Source organism: Paecilomyces variotii (genome assembly GCF_004022145.1).
Source record: "Paecilomyces variotii strain CBS 101075 chromosome Unknown C8Q69scaffold_4, whole genome shotgun sequence".
Lineage (NCBI taxonomy): Eukaryota > Fungi > Ascomycota > Eurotiomycetes > Eurotiales > Thermoascaceae > Paecilomyces > Paecilomyces variotii.
Genome location: NW_021167143.1, coordinates 1,203,678 through 1,223,279, shown reverse-complemented (window position 1 = coordinate 1,223,279; position 19,602 = coordinate 1,203,678). Strand labels below are relative to the sequence as shown.

The 19,602-nt window shown below is 50.1% G+C and overlaps 9 protein-coding genes across 9 annotated transcripts; 5 read left to right on the top strand and 4 right to left on the bottom strand.

Moving 5' to 3' along the window:
• Positions 1-18: 18 nt before the first annotated feature.
• On the bottom strand, positions 19-1,683 carry C8Q69DRAFT_238375 (Ca2+ regulator and membrane fusion protein Fig1-domain-containing protein). Its single transcript, XM_028626464.1, has 4 exons — positions 1,518-1,683; positions 1,358-1,426; positions 952-1,279; positions 19-892 (listed from the first exon to the last, which is right to left on the bottom strand). Exons 1-4 carry the CDS (start codon positions 1,549-1,551, stop codon positions 511-513), a joined length of 813 nt encoding a protein of 270 aa, XP_028485924.1. The 5' UTR covers positions 1,552-1,683; the 3' UTR covers positions 19-510.
• An 896-nt stretch (positions 1,684-2,579) lies between these two features.
• Positions 2,580-5,357, bottom strand: C8Q69DRAFT_238617 (hypothetical protein). Its single transcript, XM_028626467.1, has 3 exons — positions 5,105-5,357; positions 4,901-5,048; positions 2,580-4,851 (listed from the first exon to the last, which is right to left on the bottom strand). The coding sequence occupies exons 1-3, from the start codon at positions 5,115-5,117 to the stop codon at positions 2,706-2,708; spliced, it is 2,307 nt and encodes a 768-aa protein (XP_028485923.1). The 5' UTR covers positions 5,118-5,357; the 3' UTR covers positions 2,580-2,705.
• A 206-nt stretch (positions 5,358-5,563) lies between these two features.
• C8Q69DRAFT_506480 (translation machinery-associated protein 16) lies at positions 5,564-6,258 on the top strand (the record flags this gene model as incomplete). The annotated part of the gene is made up of 3 exons (XM_028632806.1): positions 5,564-5,732; positions 5,822-5,906; positions 5,976-6,258. The coding sequence occupies 3 exons, from the start codon at positions 5,564-5,566 to the stop codon at positions 6,256-6,258; spliced, it is 537 nt and encodes a 178-aa protein (XP_028485922.1).
• Positions 6,259-6,514: 256 nt separating this feature from the next.
• C8Q69DRAFT_464664 (regulatory protein SUAPRGA1) lies at positions 6,515-8,286 on the top strand. The gene is made up of 5 exons (XM_028630439.1): positions 6,515-6,880; positions 6,997-7,118; positions 7,175-7,233; positions 7,293-7,825; positions 7,887-8,286. Exons 1-5 carry the CDS (start codon positions 6,682-6,684, stop codon positions 7,910-7,912), a joined length of 939 nt encoding a protein of 312 aa, XP_028485921.1. The 5' UTR covers positions 6,515-6,681; the 3' UTR covers positions 7,913-8,286.
• Positions 8,287-8,787: 501 nt separating this feature from the next.
• On the top strand, positions 8,788-10,146 carry C8Q69DRAFT_238322 (Intradiol ring-cleavage dioxygenase). The gene is made up of 3 exons (XM_028626463.1): positions 8,788-9,180; positions 9,291-9,758; positions 9,842-10,146. The coding sequence occupies exons 1-3, from the start codon at positions 8,944-8,946 to the stop codon at positions 10,115-10,117; spliced, it is 981 nt and encodes a 326-aa protein (XP_028485920.1). The 5' UTR covers positions 8,788-8,943; the 3' UTR covers positions 10,118-10,146.
• A 1,335-nt stretch (positions 10,147-11,481) lies between these two features.
• On the top strand, positions 11,482-13,592 carry C8Q69DRAFT_464660 (2,4-dichlorophenol 6-monooxygenase). The gene has a single exon (XM_028630438.1). It carries the CDS (start codon positions 11,572-11,574, stop codon positions 13,417-13,419), a length of 1,848 nt encoding a protein of 615 aa, XP_028485919.1. The 5' UTR covers positions 11,482-11,571; the 3' UTR covers positions 13,420-13,592.
• On the bottom strand, positions 13,567-16,052 carry C8Q69DRAFT_238261 (hypothetical protein). Its single transcript, XM_028626462.1, has 5 exons — positions 15,772-16,052; positions 15,657-15,704; positions 15,420-15,601; positions 15,092-15,360; positions 13,567-15,041 (listed from the first exon to the last, which is right to left on the bottom strand). The coding sequence occupies exons 1-5, from the start codon at positions 15,938-15,940 to the stop codon at positions 13,919-13,921; spliced, it is 1,791 nt and encodes a 596-aa protein (XP_028485918.1). The 5' UTR covers positions 15,941-16,052; the 3' UTR covers positions 13,567-13,918.
• Positions 16,053-16,203: 151 nt separating this feature from the next.
• On the top strand, positions 16,204-17,351 carry C8Q69DRAFT_444012 (RING finger domain protein; the record flags this gene model as incomplete). The annotated part of the gene is made up of 2 exons (XM_028628968.1): positions 16,204-16,411; positions 16,477-17,351. The coding sequence occupies 2 exons, from the start codon at positions 16,204-16,206 to the stop codon at positions 17,349-17,351; spliced, it is 1,083 nt and encodes a 360-aa protein (XP_028485917.1).
• A 247-nt stretch (positions 17,352-17,598) lies between these two features.
• Positions 17,599-19,512, bottom strand: C8Q69DRAFT_464657 (DNA replication regulator sld2). Its single transcript, XM_028630437.1, has 3 exons — positions 19,328-19,512; positions 19,211-19,289; positions 17,599-19,127 (listed from the first exon to the last, which is right to left on the bottom strand). The coding sequence occupies exons 1-3, from the start codon at positions 19,367-19,369 to the stop codon at positions 17,710-17,712; spliced, it is 1,539 nt and encodes a 512-aa protein (XP_028485916.1). The 5' UTR covers positions 19,370-19,512; the 3' UTR covers positions 17,599-17,709.
• Between the last annotated feature and the right edge of the window lie 90 nt (positions 19,513-19,602).

Below are 19,602 nucleotides of genomic sequence, written 5' to 3'. Positions count from 1 at the left end.
CTATATTCGTGACTAACGATCTATCTAGTTACTTGCTTTTTTGGTAATTGCATTGTGTTATTCGTAAAATACACCAGGAAATGACGCGATCCCGAAAAAACAAAATATACTACGTAGTACAATGTGAAATCACAAAAGGGGATCAAATGAGTTAGTTTTGTAAGTCTCGATCGAACCCAGTCCCATATTTCAGTCGTTCGTAAAAAAAAATGTACAGATGTTCCCCAAATTCCCTTTGTGAGTGGATCCCAAAGTACGTAACCTCCATATGAAGAAGAAATAGAAAATTAAGAAGATGCATAAACCATCAAATCATATTTCGAGGCGGGAAGAGGTTCGCGACGCGTAAGAGGTAGTAGTCGAAGCGTCGTGGTTTCTCTCCCTGTCTCTAGTAAATCCCATCAGACCATATAAACCCATTCACAAGTTCCCAAGTCAAATACCCGTCCCTTAAGTAGTCAGATTATGTCGTCGATCAGCATTAATTTCGTTTCCCGTCCATCATATGTTTCAATCCACGTCGTCCGTTAATTCTCGTAGTAGGCTGATGCTCAGAATCATGACCAGCAGTCCGATTGTGACGACTACTAGGAATCCGAAACCGAACCAACCGAGCACCATTGCTGAGGTGCCTACGCCACTCTTGACGCTGCCGTTGCCCATGTCTTGTGCGATCGTACTGGCGGCCACTGAGGCCGTGTGTTGCCACAACACTGATACCAGAACGAATACGGAAGATACGAAAATCAGCGCCAGAGCGGCTTGTGATACTGGACGCGAAGGGAACGGTTTCACTTCCCGTTCCGAACCAGTGGCGTCTGTTTCTTCATGCCATCCTGGGAATGTCGCGAGCAGAATAAAGCAGAAAAAGGCGAGTACGATAGCAACAATTCTAGAAAGAAATCAATCAGTACTGAGGCAAGGTGTGGTTGTAAGCTGGAGTACACTTACATCAGATAGGGGAAGACAACCGCGTCTTTGAATGTGGATGAAACCCAGATCAAGTTCAAAGGATCCTGATCCACCGTGACAATTTCCGCTAGAGCTGTGGCGTTGTTGTTGCAAATCCATGATCCTCCATCAGGCTGGATACAGATGCCAAAATAGCCCACCCGAACTTCAAGCTCCGCTCCCCCGACGATGTTTGCTATCGCGGTTGTGACACCAGGGTCTACCTGAGCGGGGTTAAAGTTTGGTTCATATTTCTCGTAGTAGAGCGATATCAGGAAGATGCTTGGTATTTGTGGAGAAGACGATGAACAGCCTGCCAACAAGAGAGCTTTGTAGGGGAATAGTCGTTAGTGTCTTTCTTTCGATTGTAGTTCAGTTCAAACTCAGGGTCAATGGGCTGACTCACAGAGAAGAATAATAGAAAGTGCAATGAATATCATCAACACATGATGATAACCTATCAGAGGTATAAACCCTATTGAGTGAAGACGTTAGCACGTGGTTTCTGACAGTAGGCCATCATGCCAGTAGCAATGATATGAGAGGGACTGCTATGCGACACATACTTTTTACACCGGTCGTGAATCTCAGAGTAGCCATGGTGCACAATCCCTATCCACCATCAACGCGCCTATGGCTTCCCTCCCCGCGATCCTAGGCTTGACCTCTCTTCTCGGGTCTCCGAGAAGGAGTATCGAGCAACCACGCTCCCACTCAGCACAGCACACGGTTCAGTCAAGAGCCAATCCAGGCGTCGACAGACGTTCGTAGGAATGTGCCAGCTGAATAGGGTGTCTGCCAGATACTGGCACGAAAGCTATCGTGGGACACAGTAGTCCCGTAGTGGATCAGGGCTGGTATGGAATGCGGAGAAATCGAGATGTCGCTCATATAAGGACCTCTTTCTGGGTCCTTACGGTTCTGGCAAGAACTGACAGAAGAAACAACTTTCCAAGGACCTGTCAAAACAGAAATATGGTCAGAAATCAAACTATCCTTGTCCACGGCGACATTCAGGTGACGGTAAGAATCGGGTGTAAGAGTCAGGAATCAGAGAGCAGGGAGAGGGAATGGAAAAGGGACTGAGGGACAAATCCTTCCCGCCCACGTCAAGGCAGAAACCAAACGAGCGAGACCGTCTCGTCCGCTCCTAAGTTGCACGTATTCTCGTTAATTCATGAGGTCGGGGACGAAGAGCGTATCATTGGCGATGGACCTGGTGGCTGGCATCTCATAGTCCTGCTGGGAGGCTGGGCCAACGGGCTTTGTTTACGCGGGGCCTTTCCACGGTAACCAGTGTCTCACCGCCCGGCAGAACCGCCCTATGCTAACCTAGATGTGGTTTAGCGGCGGGATCGCCATTTCAACATCGATCGCTTATCGCTCCAGCCTCGTTTTTTATTCTGTTATCGCCTCATGATCGGCCCAACACGGGCCAACTGGGCATCCACGCGGCATCCACGCTCGGACAGTCCAACACAGACAGTTGTTCATGAGCTTTGATTATATCGTGGTAACAGCATCACTATTATATTTGGAGCTACGTTTCATATCCCTAAACAGTACTATCATGACGTCGAAACGCCTCACACGCCTGGCTCTTCCCAAGTATAGAAACCAACACCAATGTCACAGCCTATTCAAAGGCGCTAATACGAACGATATTCCCAAACAGTTATCACTAGGACCAAACTCCTATACAATGCGTACTTATAGGCCTCCTCTTAATCATAGCCAATTAATTAATCCATCCTTCATCTAGGTGTGTAGGAAAACCGGCTCAGATTCACTGCAACGGGAGGCTTCGCGTCGTGGTCTTTGTCATCGATATCCTCCTCATCGCTATTCGGGACCAGGAGATCCTCACTGCCATGGTCGTTTGTCGCGGGAATCGCCGGAATGTTCTTCGCTGCTCTTCCCAAGTCAGTCTCATACCTGGAGACTCTTGCGGGACCAGGAACATGTATGCCAAGTTGATTCAAGGACTTAGATCGGCTCAAAGCGCTCTGTCCCAGACGCTGCAGAGGTGTCAGCCCCTGCAGCTTCGAAGGCAATGCGTTGAGCGCTGCGCGTCGCTTCAGCGATGGGATATTTGCGTTTGTCGCTGAAGAGACTTTCTCTTGCACAGGATTATCCAGGTGCGCTCCAGCTTTGCCAGTTGATGCTGAATATTCGTCGTCTTTGAATGCATACTTGGATAGGAGATTGGAGTTGAGTTTCTGTACATGTGACTCCAACACCTGGTTGAAAAGCTCCGGATCACTATCAGCACTGACGGATGTCGTGGTAGTCGGCGATGTGGCATCGCTCTGGACGTTACTGGACTCGTTGCTCGAATCTGTTGATGGGGAGTCCTCAGAACTATCTCCGCTCTCCCCTTGTGCGTCTTCGGAAACCTCTGCGGGTTCTGTCGTCGCTACCAAGGATGACACTCTTTCAACATCTGGGGTTTCAGCCACCGACGTTTCATCTCTAGCTGGCTCATCCGCGGGAGCAGGGTCGGGAAGGGACGACATGATGTCCTCAGCAACGTCGTCAGAAAACACGCCAAAGTCAGACTTCCTGGCTTTCTTGACCCGAGTGGCTTTCTGTCCGCTAGGACTGGGGTCCTCCACCTTTGTAGCGAAAAATTTGCTGCGACACAACCCGCCAGATGGGAGCTTCTCTTCATCTGCATCTGAACACAGTCGCTGACGTTTGACTGACTGGAACGCGGAGACTCGACCTGCTCGAGCCAGAAAAGATTCCCTCTCGGCAGTTCGGATCAGAGGGCTGCCAGCTGGACGAGACAACGATACTGCAGATGCCGACCGGGTCAAGCCCTGGCGTTCTGGGGCCGGACTCGCACTCCACGAACTGTTCGCGTGCCGTTCCAGAAGACGCTGCTGGCTCGGCGAGGGAGTAAGAGAATTAGGATCCAGCTCAGCAAGCGGCATACGCTTCGGTGTGAAAAATGAGTTGATTGGCTTGTTAGGCTTGAGTTCCGTAGAAGAGGCCAGCGTCTGTCTCCTGGTCAAACTCGCAGTCAGCCTTCCCGCGACCGCAGGCTTCAAAACGATCGGTTCCTTTGTCATCGGATCGAGATCCCCACACGCAACCCCTAGAGCAACCTCAGGTTCAAGGTCATGACCGATGAAGGGCATCTCCTCCAGCTTGACACTGTCGTCCGGCGCTGTGAGGGTGACCAATCTTCCAGCCTTGGGGCAGAAGACACGTTGGTAAAGGAAAGTCAACTCCGCTTGCTTGAAGTTGTCTAGATAGTCCGTTGGAATATGATATTTGCCTTCAAACTGGAGCATGCGCAGAACCCTTTCCACGTTCTTGTACTTTCTGATGTTGCGATAAGCAGTCTTCAGTCCCATCTTGGGGATACTGGGAAGGTAATCACATCCGCTGAGGATGCACATGCGTCTGAAATCTGCATCGGTCCAGCCAATGAAGCTAACATCCTTGCACGCTGCGAAGTCACCACGGCTGATTTCGATACAGTCCCCGTGCTGGTCCAATTTCGACAGAAGACGCTTGGCACCGAACACGAGCAAATCTGAGTCTTCCGAGATGATCCCATTGACTATCCCCTGTTGCTCGAGATATACCATCTGGGCGTCTGCTTCGTATGGGGCGACAACATATTGGATCTCCATCTTCTTCAGCTCCTCGATTAGTTGGCGGGCCATGTACGGGGTGACGTCGATTGCTTTTTGCAGCTCCTGGTGAGCTTCGCTCATTCTTCCCTTGCGGTAGAGGTCCATCCCGAGTCGTTTGCTTTCCTGCCGGCGACTGTGTCTTTCGGCCTCGGTGCCGGACTTGCTGGGTAGATTGTCTCCATCGAAGACCAGATATGGCGTGACCCCGAAGTAAAGCAGCATTCGTACACGGTTTATGACGAAGTCAATGTGCCTGGGATGAGGTGAGCGGCCTGCATTTAAGCATGGGTAATTAGCCATACTTGCTCGTCTGCCTATCCAGGGCCAGATCAACGGCACAAGCCACGGTGCCTCGATGCAGCCATCCATAGGCGTCTACACATAAAGTTTGGCCACTGAATTTTTTCAAATTGCATGGTTTCTGAATCGACTTGAGCAGACCGTGGAGACCTGAGGCTGTCACTATAATGCTCGCAGAATTCCCAGAACCATCTCGGTGTCCATACCTTGAATGCCCATAGTGGGCACCTTCCAAAGACGAGGCGACCCCCGTCTTGTTTACATGCACCCAAAAAGCATTCGTTCAACACCGATTACCCCGACTCTCCAGGGAACGACTGTATATAGACAATTAGAGATTCACAAGTTGGTAATAAGAAGAGAGAGAAAGTAACAAGCAACAGATGGTGCCTGGGGAGAACGTCACATCAAGCCTGCCCTGGGGAATGTTCACGGCGAACGACGCGACACGCGAAGACTGGATCGTCCGCTTGGAGATGCGCAGTGATTGGCTCCCCGCGTCCAACGCTGCTTCCCGTTCTCACCGCCTTGAGATTCTGCTGGTCCAAAAAAGAAAAAAACTGCTCCGGTGAGAATGGGTTCATTCCAGAATCTCGCAAGGGACTTTCAGCGTCATCGCCCCGCATTCTGAAGCTGTGGTTGGGAAACCAAAGAGATCACACATCATGGCGAAGGGGCTCTACAAGGTTCAGAAGCAGATCACCAAGAAGCGCGGCAAACTCGAAGCTCTCCATGAGAACAGCCGTGACTCGCAGAGACTGCGCCGAGCGGGGGCGCGGGAGGATAGACTTGCCCGTGCAGCGGCAGTGACATCGAGGACACGACAGTCTTATGGTATGTACCTTCATGCAGGATTTCAGTCGTATACAGGCGATTGGTCCCATGCACAAGTTCCACCGAAATCCTTGACTGACGAACAGCAGTGGACAGAGTCGCTTTCTTCCAGGAATGCCTAAAAGACGCTTCAGGCGCCTTGTCTGATAATGAAATGGCAGAGCTTGTACAGAAGTGAGTGTGATATATAGCTAGCAATTTTCCTCTTCGAGGCACGCAACTGACGCACTGGCTGTTCCACAGGTTCATTGACCGCGCGGCGCCAGAGATCGAGGAGCTCCGACAAGAGCGAAGAAAAGGACGACCACCAAGCAAGCGTGAAGATGCCCTCGTACAACGCGCGCAAGTAGAGGGGAAGGAGTTCACTACCGGGTTCTGGATGCCAGATTTCACTCTGGAGGAGGTGGTTTTAAGACTAAAGGTCTGGAACGGAGAGTGGGCGAACATGAGCACGATGAAGTTCATACGCCTCCTGCGGGATGGTACCAAACAAGCTTCCAGTTTCCCGCCTAAAGGCTTGTCTTGAAAAGTGCATCTTATTTTGTCTGGCTTTTGCTTGCTTGCTATTTATGCATGGGAAATGATTTTACGTTGCATATGCCGATATACATAATACCCAGAATTACGGCTATACAGATGGGATGTTTGCCTTATCAATGAAATGTCAATAATATATTTCAATCCCAAGAAAATTTCGTAGCTTTACTAGGGGAATAAAATAACAATACTGCTAGTTAATCTTAGTCTAGACTCCTTCGTAGAGCTCTGTTTGCCCCGTCGGACTAAAGTCTTCTTGAGCTGGGACCCGAAGTCTTGGCATTTCTCGAACTCTCGGAACGGTAACATCATACGCTTGCCTCCGTCCAAACTTCGCTCATCTCTCTACAAACACCAACAGCATCGTCGTTTCTCTATCTACACAGCCCCAAGCTCAGTGTTGCTGTTCAAAATGTTGTCTCTTCGCGCATTCTCCCGCTCTGTGCCTCGCACTTTCTCTCGATCCGTTGCTCTCTCCTCCAGATCAGCCGTCCGACCGCTGTCTACGATCCAGAAGCCGAGCTTTCTCCAGTCGTCATGGAAGCAGCTTGCTAGACCTTCCTACCCGGCCTTCTCCACGGCCAGGATACTCAGAGAGCCTGCTGGCGAAGGTAAGAACACTTCTACAGACAATTTGCATATTTCCATGTGCCATTGAAAATTTGCGACTAGCTGCGAAAGAGAAAAATTTGAGTTCCTTGCTGATCGTTTGCTTTTGCCATTCCAGGTGATGTCGAGCTCGTCGCCAAGTTCGAGGAGGAGCTGCAGCACGAGAAGGCCTCTGGCCTCGAAGACCTTGATGCCTCCGTCCAGAACGTCAAATATCTGCTTGAGAACGGCCCTTGGGAGGTATGACGTAGTGGCGTCCTATGCTGAGAACCGCCGATATACTAACAGCTCGATAGGTCAAGGATGTTCCCGGAGAGCAGGAGGTGATTTTGACGAGAAAGTTCGGTAACGAAGAGTAAGTTTGTTTGGGACCAGCAGCTCGAAAGAAGCTTGGAACCTGACCACTCTGTTTAGTATCCGTGTCACTTTCACCGTTGCGGACCTTCAGAACCTGAGTGAGCAGGAGGACTTCGACGATGCCGCTCTCTCCGATGAGCTGGATTACCAGCACCAGCCAGTCAACCAGAGCCGTCCTTCTGGTAACGTCCCTTCGCACACTGAGGACCGCGTGGCTCCCGCCGACCGCGAGCTGGATGACGACCTGGACCGTGACCTGGAGCCCAGCTTCCCTGCCCGTGTCAACGTGACTGTTGAGAAGCCCGGATCCGGTGCTCTGTTGATCCAGACTATTGCTCAGGATGGTGTTTTCCAAGTCGAGGAGGTCTCCTACTTCAACAAGTCCGACCTGGCCCATGCCCAGACCGCCGAGAAGGACTGGGCTAGACAGAGCCTGTATGCCGGTCCTCCTTTCGAGAACCTCGATGAGGACCTGCAGAGCTACATTGAGCGATACCTCGAGGAAAGAGGCATCAACGCTGAGCTCGCCAACGTCATTCCTGACTATATCCAGGTCAAGGAACAGAAGGAATATGTCCGCTGGCTCGAGAGTAAGTTCCAGCCTGTGCCGCTCTTCCATCCAGTAGATGGCTAATAATGTTATTCAAACAGACGTCCGCAACTTCATCGCCGCTTAGATGACTTTAATCACGTCCCGCGAATGAGAACAGTTCCATTGGCCGATTCGTCCATGTCGTTTCCTACCTCCTTGTAACCTCCATTCGGGACCTACACACGTTGTATGGTGCTATAATGGAATATGATGAAACTCAATGGCGGATACTGTCCTTGTGACAGTTATCCACGGTATGTAATATAGATCCGAAACATATCAGTCGAAATTATTCGAATAATGCAATCTCTCCATCTCATTTACTCCGTCAGCAGCATGTAGCAGTAGGAATTGGCCGTTAGAATGTGTCTCTAGAGTAATAGAGGCCCTATACTCAATACACGCCGACTGGCTGTCTATTTCCAGCAATATGCATCGGCGAAGAGGCGTATGAGCGAGCACCAGTAGGCTATCCCGCAGCGGGCTCTAGCCCGTCTTCTCTCTTTGGCCTTTTCTCCCTCTGTAGTATGTACTGCTGACCTGTAATATCTTTCCATCTATTGGGCAATTACATGAGACTTTCGGTCGATCCAGAAGAGAGATTGCCGTCTTTCCCTTCCCGAAGCTCTCCACGGGAGATGCATGTGGGGCTGCGTATCAGCTCTCTCAGAGTCAGAGTCGATTCTCCTACACTCCAATTCTCCCCACCTGTTGTCGTACCTCCGTCAATTTTTCGTCGAATTAGCCTTGAGGAAGATCGTTGCTTCTCACTAGGCGTTGCTCTTGTGGATAGCATGTGGTAGTATCATGCAGGCCCTTGATTTGACTAACTGTTAGTCCAACTATATTGTCCTTGGCTGACGCGATGGTATGAGGTGTTTTTCCAATGTTAAAGGAGGGAGCAGCTGCTCGTCTGAAAAGCTTACGGTTGTTTTTTGTGTTGCTACTTTTTGGTGTTATACGCTTCACCCGACCCCTCCTGAGAGACCTTGCTATAGTTAGCTTCCCCCAGAATACTTTTATACGCAAGTAAAGCGAACCAGATCGCCAATTGATTCTTCGAAGAGTCTCTCCAGCTTCAGTTGAACCAGAATATAGAAGAAGCAATCAGAGAAAATGCCATCAGCGGAGGGAGCGCCGTCCTCTATAAACAGCACGGAGACCAACGGTGCAAAGCTGGAGGATCTCACGGCGGACAATCTCACACAGCATGTGATCAAGATCAGCTCCAACATCAGTAACGAGCGTATCAAATTCATTTTTTCAAAACTGATCCAACATGCGCATGATTTCGCCCGGGAAGTCGACTTGCAGAGAGATGAGTGGGAAGCCTCGTGGCAGTTCTTGACGGAGGTTAGTGTTTGTTTATATTTTTTTTTCTGCGTACGATTGGGAGATTTATTATGATTTTCTATTTCGTTGTATCGTCTGGATAGAATTCAAGCTAATAGCTTTATTCACAGGTCGGCCAAGCGTGCTCGCCAGATCGACAGGAGATGATTCTCCTATCCGACGTGCTCGGTATATCCGCCCTCGTGGACACCATCAACTCCCGACAAGCTCCCGGGACAACCGAGTCTTCCGTCCTAGGACCATTCCACAACGACTCGCACTTCTTCGAGAATGGCGATTCGATCTCGTCCACTGGAGCCGGAGAGTCGATGCTCATTCGCGGAACAGTAAAAGACCTCAGAGGTAACGCCATCCAGGGAGCATTGCTGGATATTTGGGAAACGAACGGGAACGGCCACTACGATATGCAGGACCCAGAAAAGGATGGACCAGACTGCAGAGGGCGGTTCTACTCAGATGAACAAGGAAGGTTCTACATTAATGGTGTCAAACCAGTAGATTACCCAGTCCCATATGATGGACCGGTGGGTAAGGTGCTCGATCTATTAAATAGACAGGCTTACAGGCCTGCGCATGTGGTACGCCATTCCCCTTTTCTTGGTTCATTCTCAACCGCAAAATCAGAACGAAACACTAACAATTCCTCTTTCACCACAAACAGCACTTCCTCATCTCCCACCCCTCGTTCGAGAAGCTTAATACAGCCCTCTATAACCGCGAATCACCGCGTCTCGTCCTCGATCCCGTCTTCGGTGCGAAAAGCAGTCTCACCAAGGATATAGTCTGGTGTGAGGATCTAGAAATGGCCAAGGTGCACAAGACTACGCCCATTACTCGAAAAATCGACGGGCAGGACAGGGAAGGATTCTGGCTTCTCGAGCATCACTTTATCCTTGCTGATAAGCAGGAAGTCAAGAAAAGGAAGACGCATGATTAATTAATCTAATCATGATTGACTTAGATGTTTATGATCCATATTCTAGCATATGGAACTATCACCTTATACTTTCTGAGAAACACAGTAATCCTGCCGTCTCGTAACTTACCTGTCGTGATCCTGACTTTTGATTGATAACTCCCGTCGCTGCATAATTCATTAACTTATTATTATTTACTTGTTGAACTTGTTCTATCATGAGTTCGATCCCCATTCAAGATTGCGGAGAAGGGGCCCCACCCCCCACATCCTCCACACGGCCACAGTCAATAATGCGCGTTCCATGGTTCTTCGCAGCTAAAGCTTTATGATTTTTTTAAATAATACCGTGTAACAAAAACAAACTGTAGTCTAGAGTTATATTTTATTGCAGTGAAATTTAATGCTGAAGTCTGGTAGGCCCTTGGTCCGAGAACGCCACTATGTATGGTGGTACTATCGTACGGGGTGGTGCGGTTTAACTAGGTAGTTATGTTCTAACTACCATTTTTAGTTACATGGAGAGGATTACCAAGAATTAAGTAGGCAAGACAGTTATTCTCTACAGATTGAAAGTATGTAATTAAAGACAGCGTGACTGTGATGGAGATAATAATCGTGTGATGACATCGGTAATGGCGGAGGGCAATATGCGTTCTGTATATTTTTGAAGATGCAGTAATGCAACAATCCACCATCATAAGTCTCCAATTTTAGAAAACTTTACGTACACAGGCTATCGGCTTAAAAATAAGTGCGCGGGTGATCTTACCTGATCACTAGGGTCTAGATTCTTTTGACGCTATAAGAGATAAATAGGTGGTTAACCCCCCCCCCCCCCCCCCCCCCCCCCCCCTAGATCTACGGTCAAGCAAGTATACAAGTAAATATGCAAGTAATGAGCAAGCAAGCAAGTAATTAAGCCAAGCAACCTAGCTACTAGCTAGCTATGAGGTGTATTCCAACCATATCGTTGCTTCAGTCTTATAGGCTATAGGATTCGACACAAACACTCACTAGATACCATCCTGTATCATAAGCTACCTAATCTACCCTATATCAAATCTCCTCTTGGATGAGTGCTATTATTTCCCCTCCACCACCTCCAAAAGAAGATGATTGGTGCTGCTCGCCCATAGATTTCGGGAAGACGGGGGGAACTTGCATTAAACCGCTCCGTTTTATCAATCAGGTAAGACACTAGATTCGGCACAAGACAGGGGATGCAACCAATGGACTCTAACGATCCTGAGCTACCTGTAGCTGCGACGAGAAAGATGATGCCCGGCAAAAAAGAGCGGAGCCTATGAAACTAGGAGGTCTGTCTGCGCGTGAATCGGGCCGATATTACTTTCTTTTTATGCTAGTGCAGCTCAGCCGTTATTGTTAAATAGTATGGTGGTGAGGAAGAAAATGCCTAGACAAAGATACTCTACTATATAGTCCTGTCTTGTTCTACGGAATAAGGAAAGACCATGTCACAAACAGTATATCCAGTAGCCATCATCGGCGGCGGACCTGTCGGCCTCGCGACCTCCATCTCCCTCTCCTCCCGAGATATCCCACACGTACTGTTTGAGCGGTACTACTCCACGTCGATCCATCCCAAGGCAGTCGGTCTGAATCAGCGCAGTGTCGAATTCTTCCGGTCTCTAGGCATCGAGGAGGACGTCAAGCGTATTCGAGCACCGGCGGACTCCTTCCGTAGTACAGCGTGGTACACGAGTTTGGGACCCGATGGACGTCAGATCTTCAAGCGAAATGAATGTGGTGGTGGCAGATATGCCGAGGAGTATAAACGAGCTAGTCCGTGCGATTATACCATCTTGCCGCAGATACGACTAGAGCCTATTCTGCATAAGCGTGCGAAGGAACTGAATCCCGAAGGAATTATCAATGGGGCGACAGTCGTGGGAATTGAAGAGGGTAATGACGCAGTGAAGTTGCGGGTGCGGTATGGGAGGAATCAAATTGATGGCGGAGACGATGAGGGAAAGGAAGAAAGTGTCGAAGCACGATACGTTGTCGCTGCTGATGGCGGAAAGATGGCTGCTGAGGCACTGGGGATCAAGATGGAGGGAGAAAGAGATATTGTTGACATGGTGTCAGCTCATATCAGAGCTCCTATTAGTCGATACCATCCAGATCCCGATGTCCTGATTTCATGGTTCATCGATCCTAGCCTGGGAGGTAGCATCAGTACCGGATTTCTATACCATGTTGGCCCGTACCCCATGGAGCCAAACACGGAAGAATGGATGTTCGCCTGCGCTCTGAACCCTAGTGATCCGCAGAAATTTGGGACAGAGGACATGATCAAGCGGATACATCGGACGCTTAAGATTCCGAAGCTGGAAATCGAGCTGAAGAGCGTGAGCCACTGGTTCGTGAACTCGATCGTGGCAGAGAGGTTCAGGAGCAGGGGAGGCAGGGTCTTCCTCGCAGGGGACACTGCTCATAGGATCCCTCCATGGGGTGCTCTAGGTCTAAATACGGGTTTGCAGGATGTCCAGAACCTGGCTTGGAAGCTGGCAATGGCCGTGAAGACTAGCAAATCTGAGGAAGGGAAATACGATGCATTGTTGAATTCCTACGAGGAAGAACGCCGACCTATTGCTCTACGAGTCGCTCACTCCAGTCTGACCAACCTTCGAAACCATAGTCTAGTCATGGATCGTGCTCTGGGAATACTTCCAGATGCTGCGCCAGAGGATAATATAAAATCAGTAGCTGCCTTCTTGGACAAGGCAGACCCAGGAGGAGACAAGCTTCGTGATGCCGTGGAGAAAGCCCAGGAGATCCTCGATACAGAGTTCCATGCCCCCGGCGCAGAGATAGGATGGTTCTATCCTAGTCTCGACATATATGGAGAAGGCGCAAAGAGTCACCACGGCGGCCAGACTACGGAAAGGGGCGACATGGTCGTAACGGAGTATTTCCCGTCCGCTCTTCCAGGCCATCATGTGCCTCACGCATGGCTCAAGCGAGGGGCGAAGCAAATATCAACCTGGGATCTCCTGGATACCGAGAAATGCGTCCTCATCTCCATGGCAGAGGAGCCCTGGACGGAACTCCACAGCGATCTGGTGAAGATCGAGACTATCGAGCCCACAGCAGACTTGGATATGGACAGGGATTGGTTTCGCCTATGTGGAATCGATTCTTCAGGAGCTGTTCTTGTCCGTCCAGACGGTATAGTTCTTTGGAGGTGTAAGGACGCTGGGAACGTTTCAGAAATAGCGTCGTCTGAAATCTTTGATGACCTTATACGGCATCTTTTGAAGCTTCCTGCCAGGGAAAGACATGAAGCTTCCAGCATTTGAGTGCCACGCATATATCACATGTGTGATCTCCAAGTGCCTAGGCACTTCCTATACACTGAGTCATAGAATTCCCGTCATCAGGACGTTCCTATCGAGGGTGGCGTGTGCCTCCGTCTCGAAATGCTAGAGACTGTGATACTTCGAATACAAGAGGGCGCCACGCGTAACTGGTTAATGTATAAAATTCTATTCATACCACTTAAACAGGTGCACGAGAACGTGCTAAAGCAACACTATTTCAGTAGTTCGCCGATTGTTGGCCCATTCCCATAAGCACGCCAAAGCCGCATCTCACGTACGCCATTCTCAACTGACAAAGGTCAGATGCAGTCGATGCTGACAACTCGTCGCTGAGGATATGTAAAAGTAACATAGATCGCGAGGAATATAGAGGTACAATGTCGTTATAACAAAGCCTATATCAAGGCATATTGCGAATCACACCGGGGCAACTCCTCTGAGAGGAACTCGGACGAGAGAACCACTATCAAGAAATCGATCAATAATTCATGACAGGCACTCCGCCTCCACCGCCATTACGGTCTTCGTATCCACCATCATAACCACCATAGTCATCAAGGGACTTATATCCCGGAGGGGGCCCACCACCGTCGCGGCCGCGACCTCTGCCTCGACCGCCACCACCGCGTCCGGAGTTCGAGCCTTTGCCTCGTCCTCCCCCACCGCGTCCACGGCCGCCTCTGAAGTGTCCTCCACCACGTCGAGCACCGTCATCATGGAAATGACCGTGTCGCTGATGTTGGTGATGATGATGATGATGACGGCCATAGGACAGAGCTTCATAAGGATTGTTGTAGCTGTTGGTCTGGTTATCTTTGGATGGTGGGTATACGACATCTTCATCACGATAGTCTTGCTGGTGACGCCGCTTGTGGCTTTTGTTCATGAACTGGCTTTCCCATTCACCCTCATCAGGGTCTTCTTCCTCCACGCGTAGGACAACCTTCTCGCCGACAACTGTGTCGAAGACAAATGCCTTTTCTGCAGGAACAGGGTGCCAGTTCTGAATCTTTCCAGCGTCTATAGGACGAGCACCTTTACGCACTGCTAGCACAATAACGGGCACCGGGTTTTCAGTATAATACTTTTCCGTCTCAGGGACGGGGGTAACCCGAGCAGCCCACAGCTTGTTTTCAAACACTGCTGTACCAGTGACTTGCCAACTTAGCTTTTTGCCCATTCCACCCACTTTGTCGAGGATTGATTTAGGTGCTGGTCGTGGTGTGATCAGGATGTTGTTAGCCATGTACTTCAAATCATTGGAATCAGCAAGCCCAGGGGGCAGAAGAGGATGCAGTAGCTGACTGATTAGCCGGGAAGAATCAGCATTGGAGATGAGGTATCCGGTATAGAAAACCGTTCGCTTTATCTGCAGTCGACCATAAGGTGATCTGGTTTTATTCAGACCCGAGTCCTTGAAAGAGATGTTATGGGCATTAATCATGCGCTGGACCTCCGCTGTCTCGGTCACAGGAGCAAGGAATGTGCATCCTTCTGCTACCTGTATGACTTCAGCGACAATAGGCTTTCTAGGGGCTGAAGGTTGCGTTGACAGAAGAGACCTGTTTAGCTTCTCAAAGTATTCTCGGAAGGCTCTCACGCTATATCGTATTAGCGACTCGCAGATGATGGGATGATAACGTGGACTTACTGTTTCACGCGGTCCTCATATATCCGAATCTCGTCTGCTTGCTTGTACGTGAGTACCAGGTCCTCGAGCAGCGTCTGCTTGAAGTTCATCGTCGAGAAAAACCTCTGGTTGTTGGGTCCAACTTCGGGCTTTAGGCAAACGAGATCAAAGTCAAGCTTTCTGCTCGTCACCATCCGTTTGATTATATCTGCAAAACCAGCCTCGCTGCGTCCGGTGAGGAGAACAGTGAGAGCATCCTTCTGCTGCATGCTCAGTTCGACCAGTTGCACCTTTCAACTCCTTAGTACGCAATGTTCAGGACAGGGCCGGAAAGAAAAAAACAACCTACAATATGTTCATTCCACCACCCCTTCCATCCTCGAGCTTCTTCCACCTCAGAACCCTCGCCCGTCGCTGCGAGCAAATTCGGGTCGTGCCACCATCCTCCATTGGCAAAGCTTTCGTATATCTGAAGAAAGCCGACGGTCTGGCCGTTCCACAGTTGAGGGTTTGGCAAAGGGCTTAGAAACACTAGCAATATAATTAATTGTCGTGTATTGGCACGTGGGTGGGAACTGCTACTCACATGTATTGTCGAAGTCGTAGACATGGATCGCCCTAATTTGCGACACGGCTGTCAAGCACACAAATCAGTTAGCTAAGTGACATAGATCATGAATACAGCACACAAACAAACCTACCGGGTATTTCTTTGTTCACGACTGACCATCTTTTCAAGCCAGTGATCGTGTACGTCTGCGGGCGACGAGAATCGCCGTTGGAAGGCCCGTTGAACTGCGGCGGCATGGCGGCGGATTGACGCTTGATTGCGGACACAGCAGAGACTGCTGATTTAGCAGGGTTGGACATCACTATGCAACGGCCATAGTCGCCACTTGTAGCTGAAGTCCACAGAGTTGCTCCTGGGCAGACAGTATTATTATATGGCCGGCAGTTAAGCACCTTCCTCGATAATGCCCACTTCCGAAGAGACACCGCCCGGCGCGCCACGCCCGCGAAGCTCCCGCCGAAAAACGTGACTTCGGCAGTTGCCTCCCAAATGACGGAGACAACTGGATATCCAGAACATAGAGCAGGCAGTCTTTTCGTGTGCAATTTGGAACACTGATCCCATGGACGACGGTGGAGATCTGCAACAGGAAATCCTCAAGAAGACGCTGCAGGAGGTAGCCCATGAGGATGAAAATGGCGCCGCCAATCCCTGCGTCATATGTCTAGATACCATCACTGAGCCCGGAGTCACAATACCATGCAAGCATGCCAACTTCGACTTTCTGTGTCTTGTTAGCTGGCTGGAACAGCGTCCTTCTTGTCCTCTTTGTAGGTTGTTTCCTAAGTTTTATTTTCGCTCAGTAATGTAAGTACAGGCTAATGAAGAGTTTCAGGCAAAAGTGAAATCACTGCAGTGAAGTATGACCTCCAAGCAGCGGCAGGTCCAAAGATTTATCGCCTCCCCAAGCAACTCAAACCACCATCAACAACTGCTGCTTCGCAGCCGTCACAGCCCGATTTCGCTCGATTTCTCGAACGCCATGGTCCCCGTCCGCGAAGGCGCGTTCCGCGTCCCAGAGCCCCGGAGCCAGATGACCCGTTGATACGACGACGACAGGTATACCGCCACCAGCTCTTTTCTCTACGCGTCGGCTCGAACCGGCTATCTAAATATCGGGAGCTTACACCCCAACTATTTAACGAAGACGAAGAACTTGTCTCACGGGCCCGGAAATGGATCAGGCGGGAATTGCAAGTCTTTAGTTTCTTAAATCCTGACGGAGAGGATAGTGGTACACAGAGAGTTGGACGGGCAGGAGAACAGAGGCTCTCGTCGCGCAGGGCAAACAATGCAGAGTTCCTGCTGGAATATATCATTGCAATACTGCGGACAGTCGATATAAAGGGCAGTGCGGGCCAGGCGGAGGAATTACTCCAGGAATTCATAGGCAGGGACAATGCTCGATTATTCCTGCACGAGCTACAAGCGTGGCTACGAAGTCCTTACACCTCTCTGCAGGATTGGGACCGGAATGTACAATATGGGGATACTATAGGCCAAGCCGGGCCTTCGACTGCCAGTTCAGAACGCAGCAGTACTGCATCTTCTCGCGCCTCATCGACTCCTGTTGGCAGACAAAGAAGTGGCTCCCAATCTTCACGAGTATCAAAGCCCCAATCTCCTCGAAATCGACGGAGTGCTTCCCGTGAAGCGCTTGCCCGGGCCAGGAGACTACAGTCGGCGCGGGAGCGGTATCAGCCCGACTAGGCAAACAACAGCCTACAGCTTCTGGGGAAGGAAATTATGGGTTGGAAAGCATGGCGATACGCATTATACCCCTTGATAATTAGTTGGCGTTGAGGACGCAAGGAAGAGTCCTGCATATGTACATATATATGGTCTGGCTGGGTGTAGCACCACAGCAGCTCCCGCCATAGGTGGGATACTGTGTCGTATAGTGCAGCAATGTAAATACGATCTACCATGTTCTGGAACATCAGATGTAGAAAACAGGTCTCCAAAACTTCTATTTGCTTGTATAAGGATCCGGGTATGCAAAAGTTGTCGTCAGTCATAAGCATTAAAAAAAAAAGGCAGATGCTGTTATGCACCTCCCACAACGGATCTATCTCCGTCGACCGAATCTTCCTCTCCCTTTCGAATTCTTGTTTCGAATCTTTAGTGATCTATAGTTCGCGTGTGCTTCAGGATTAACTTTCCTTGCTGCAGGCTTCTTCGGTTTTCCGTCCTCGGGGGTTGCTGATACGGCGCTTTTGTCATTATTCTTGATGTTAAGGACAGATGAAAACGCCGCCTTCATCTTTTCTGAAAAGCTCGATGTCTTTTTGACGCTGCTGTCATCCCCGTCGTAGTCTGGGTCTGAATCTGGATCGGGGTCCGAGGCTACATCATTTGCGCTTTCGTCCTGGCCTCCGTTCTGCTTCTCAACCTGCGTCCCCGGTACACCACTCTCGTCTTCACTCTCTGCACCGTCTCCAGGAGCCTTCCATTCAGGGGCTGGTTTCGGTTTCGATATAACAGGCCTCATAATCACCCGTCGCGTTGTTCGTTTCTGGCCCTTCTTCTTCCATGTTTGTTGTGTTTCAGGAGCTTGACTATCACCCTCTTGAACATCGTTTGCGGTTGCTTCCGCGAGTTGCTCAGCTTCAATCTCTTTGAGAATTTCCCAGTCATCGTCCATTTGTTCTTCCTCCATGTCACGAAGTCCCTGCACCAACGCACTAAGGCTCTTGCCAAATAATCTCGGTGGCTTGCGCACCGCAACCGGACTCAATCCCGATGCACCTGGAGCAGCATCTGGTGGGCCCATACGGCCGGAGGTAGACCGTCTCAGGAAAGACGGCGTCTCAGAAGTTCGCTCTTCAGATCCTAAGTCATTGGGGGCTGTCTGACCAACACCCTTGTTCTGCAATCCCTCCTCCTCTTCAACCATCGCAGCGTAGCGCATAGTCGTTGGTGTGGCAAAGAAGTTGGACAGTAGAAATCTCTTGCTTTCTGAGGCTGGCGTGCGTTTGAAAAGAAAGTTATCCTCGTCATCATCATCCTCTTCTCCTTCCTTGATGGTATCCATCCTTTTTCTTGACGGAGTCTGTATGTTTGCTGCTGTGACGTCTGATACGCGTTTCGCTGATGGTGTCGCAGTGCTACCACCTGATGCAGACAATAGATCGAATAGCCCCAGTGCCTTCCCATCTCTCTGCGGTGTAGGACCGATTGCGGTTTTCAGTGGTAAGGGCGACGCCGACGTCTGTCGATGTGTACTCGGGCTGAAGAGCCTACGCAACGTGGAAGGCGAATCGTAAGGGTCCAGTTGAGATGGATGAACGTCAAACAATCGAGACTTCTGCGGAGTGAGCATGTCTCCTCTGGCTGCCTTTCGTGGCGTCGTGGCATTGAGTGCATTCCCAGGCCCCGTAGGAGAGCCATGTTTCCTCTTCTTCGAAGCTTCTTTTTCTGCCTTCCCATTTCGATTTGTCGACGATTCTTCTGACCGTAGGCGGGCATACGCTTTGTACTTCGCAGCTAGGTCACAAGTAACCAGGTTCAGCAAGGGATCCACAATCACCCAGCTTCCAACCCCGTGGGCAGACTCGAACAAAACATACCAATTTCTGGGTTCTGTTTGATATCGTCACGACCGGCCTTCTTTCCTCCATTTGCAGCTGCAAATGCCCTCTCCCATTCCTCAGTTCCGCGCGTAAAGCTGTGGACTGCGCCGTGACATCGGCGCTGCTCGCCGGGAGTAGCACGTCCGCGTTCGCCATAATTTCAGCATGTATGGTAGATAGCACAAAATCAGAATCTCGACTATCCAATAGAGTAGAAATGTCGTTGTGAAAATGCAAAAAGACGAGAATTCGTGGCTGCCAGGGGGCTGCAGCACAATGCGGTCCCTGTGATATCAGCGGGAGTCGCGCGTTGCTGCGCGGGTTGTCCCGCGTTCGCGGTTTTAATTACGTGCATAGCGTGTCTCCAACCCCACCGCGTAATGATACTT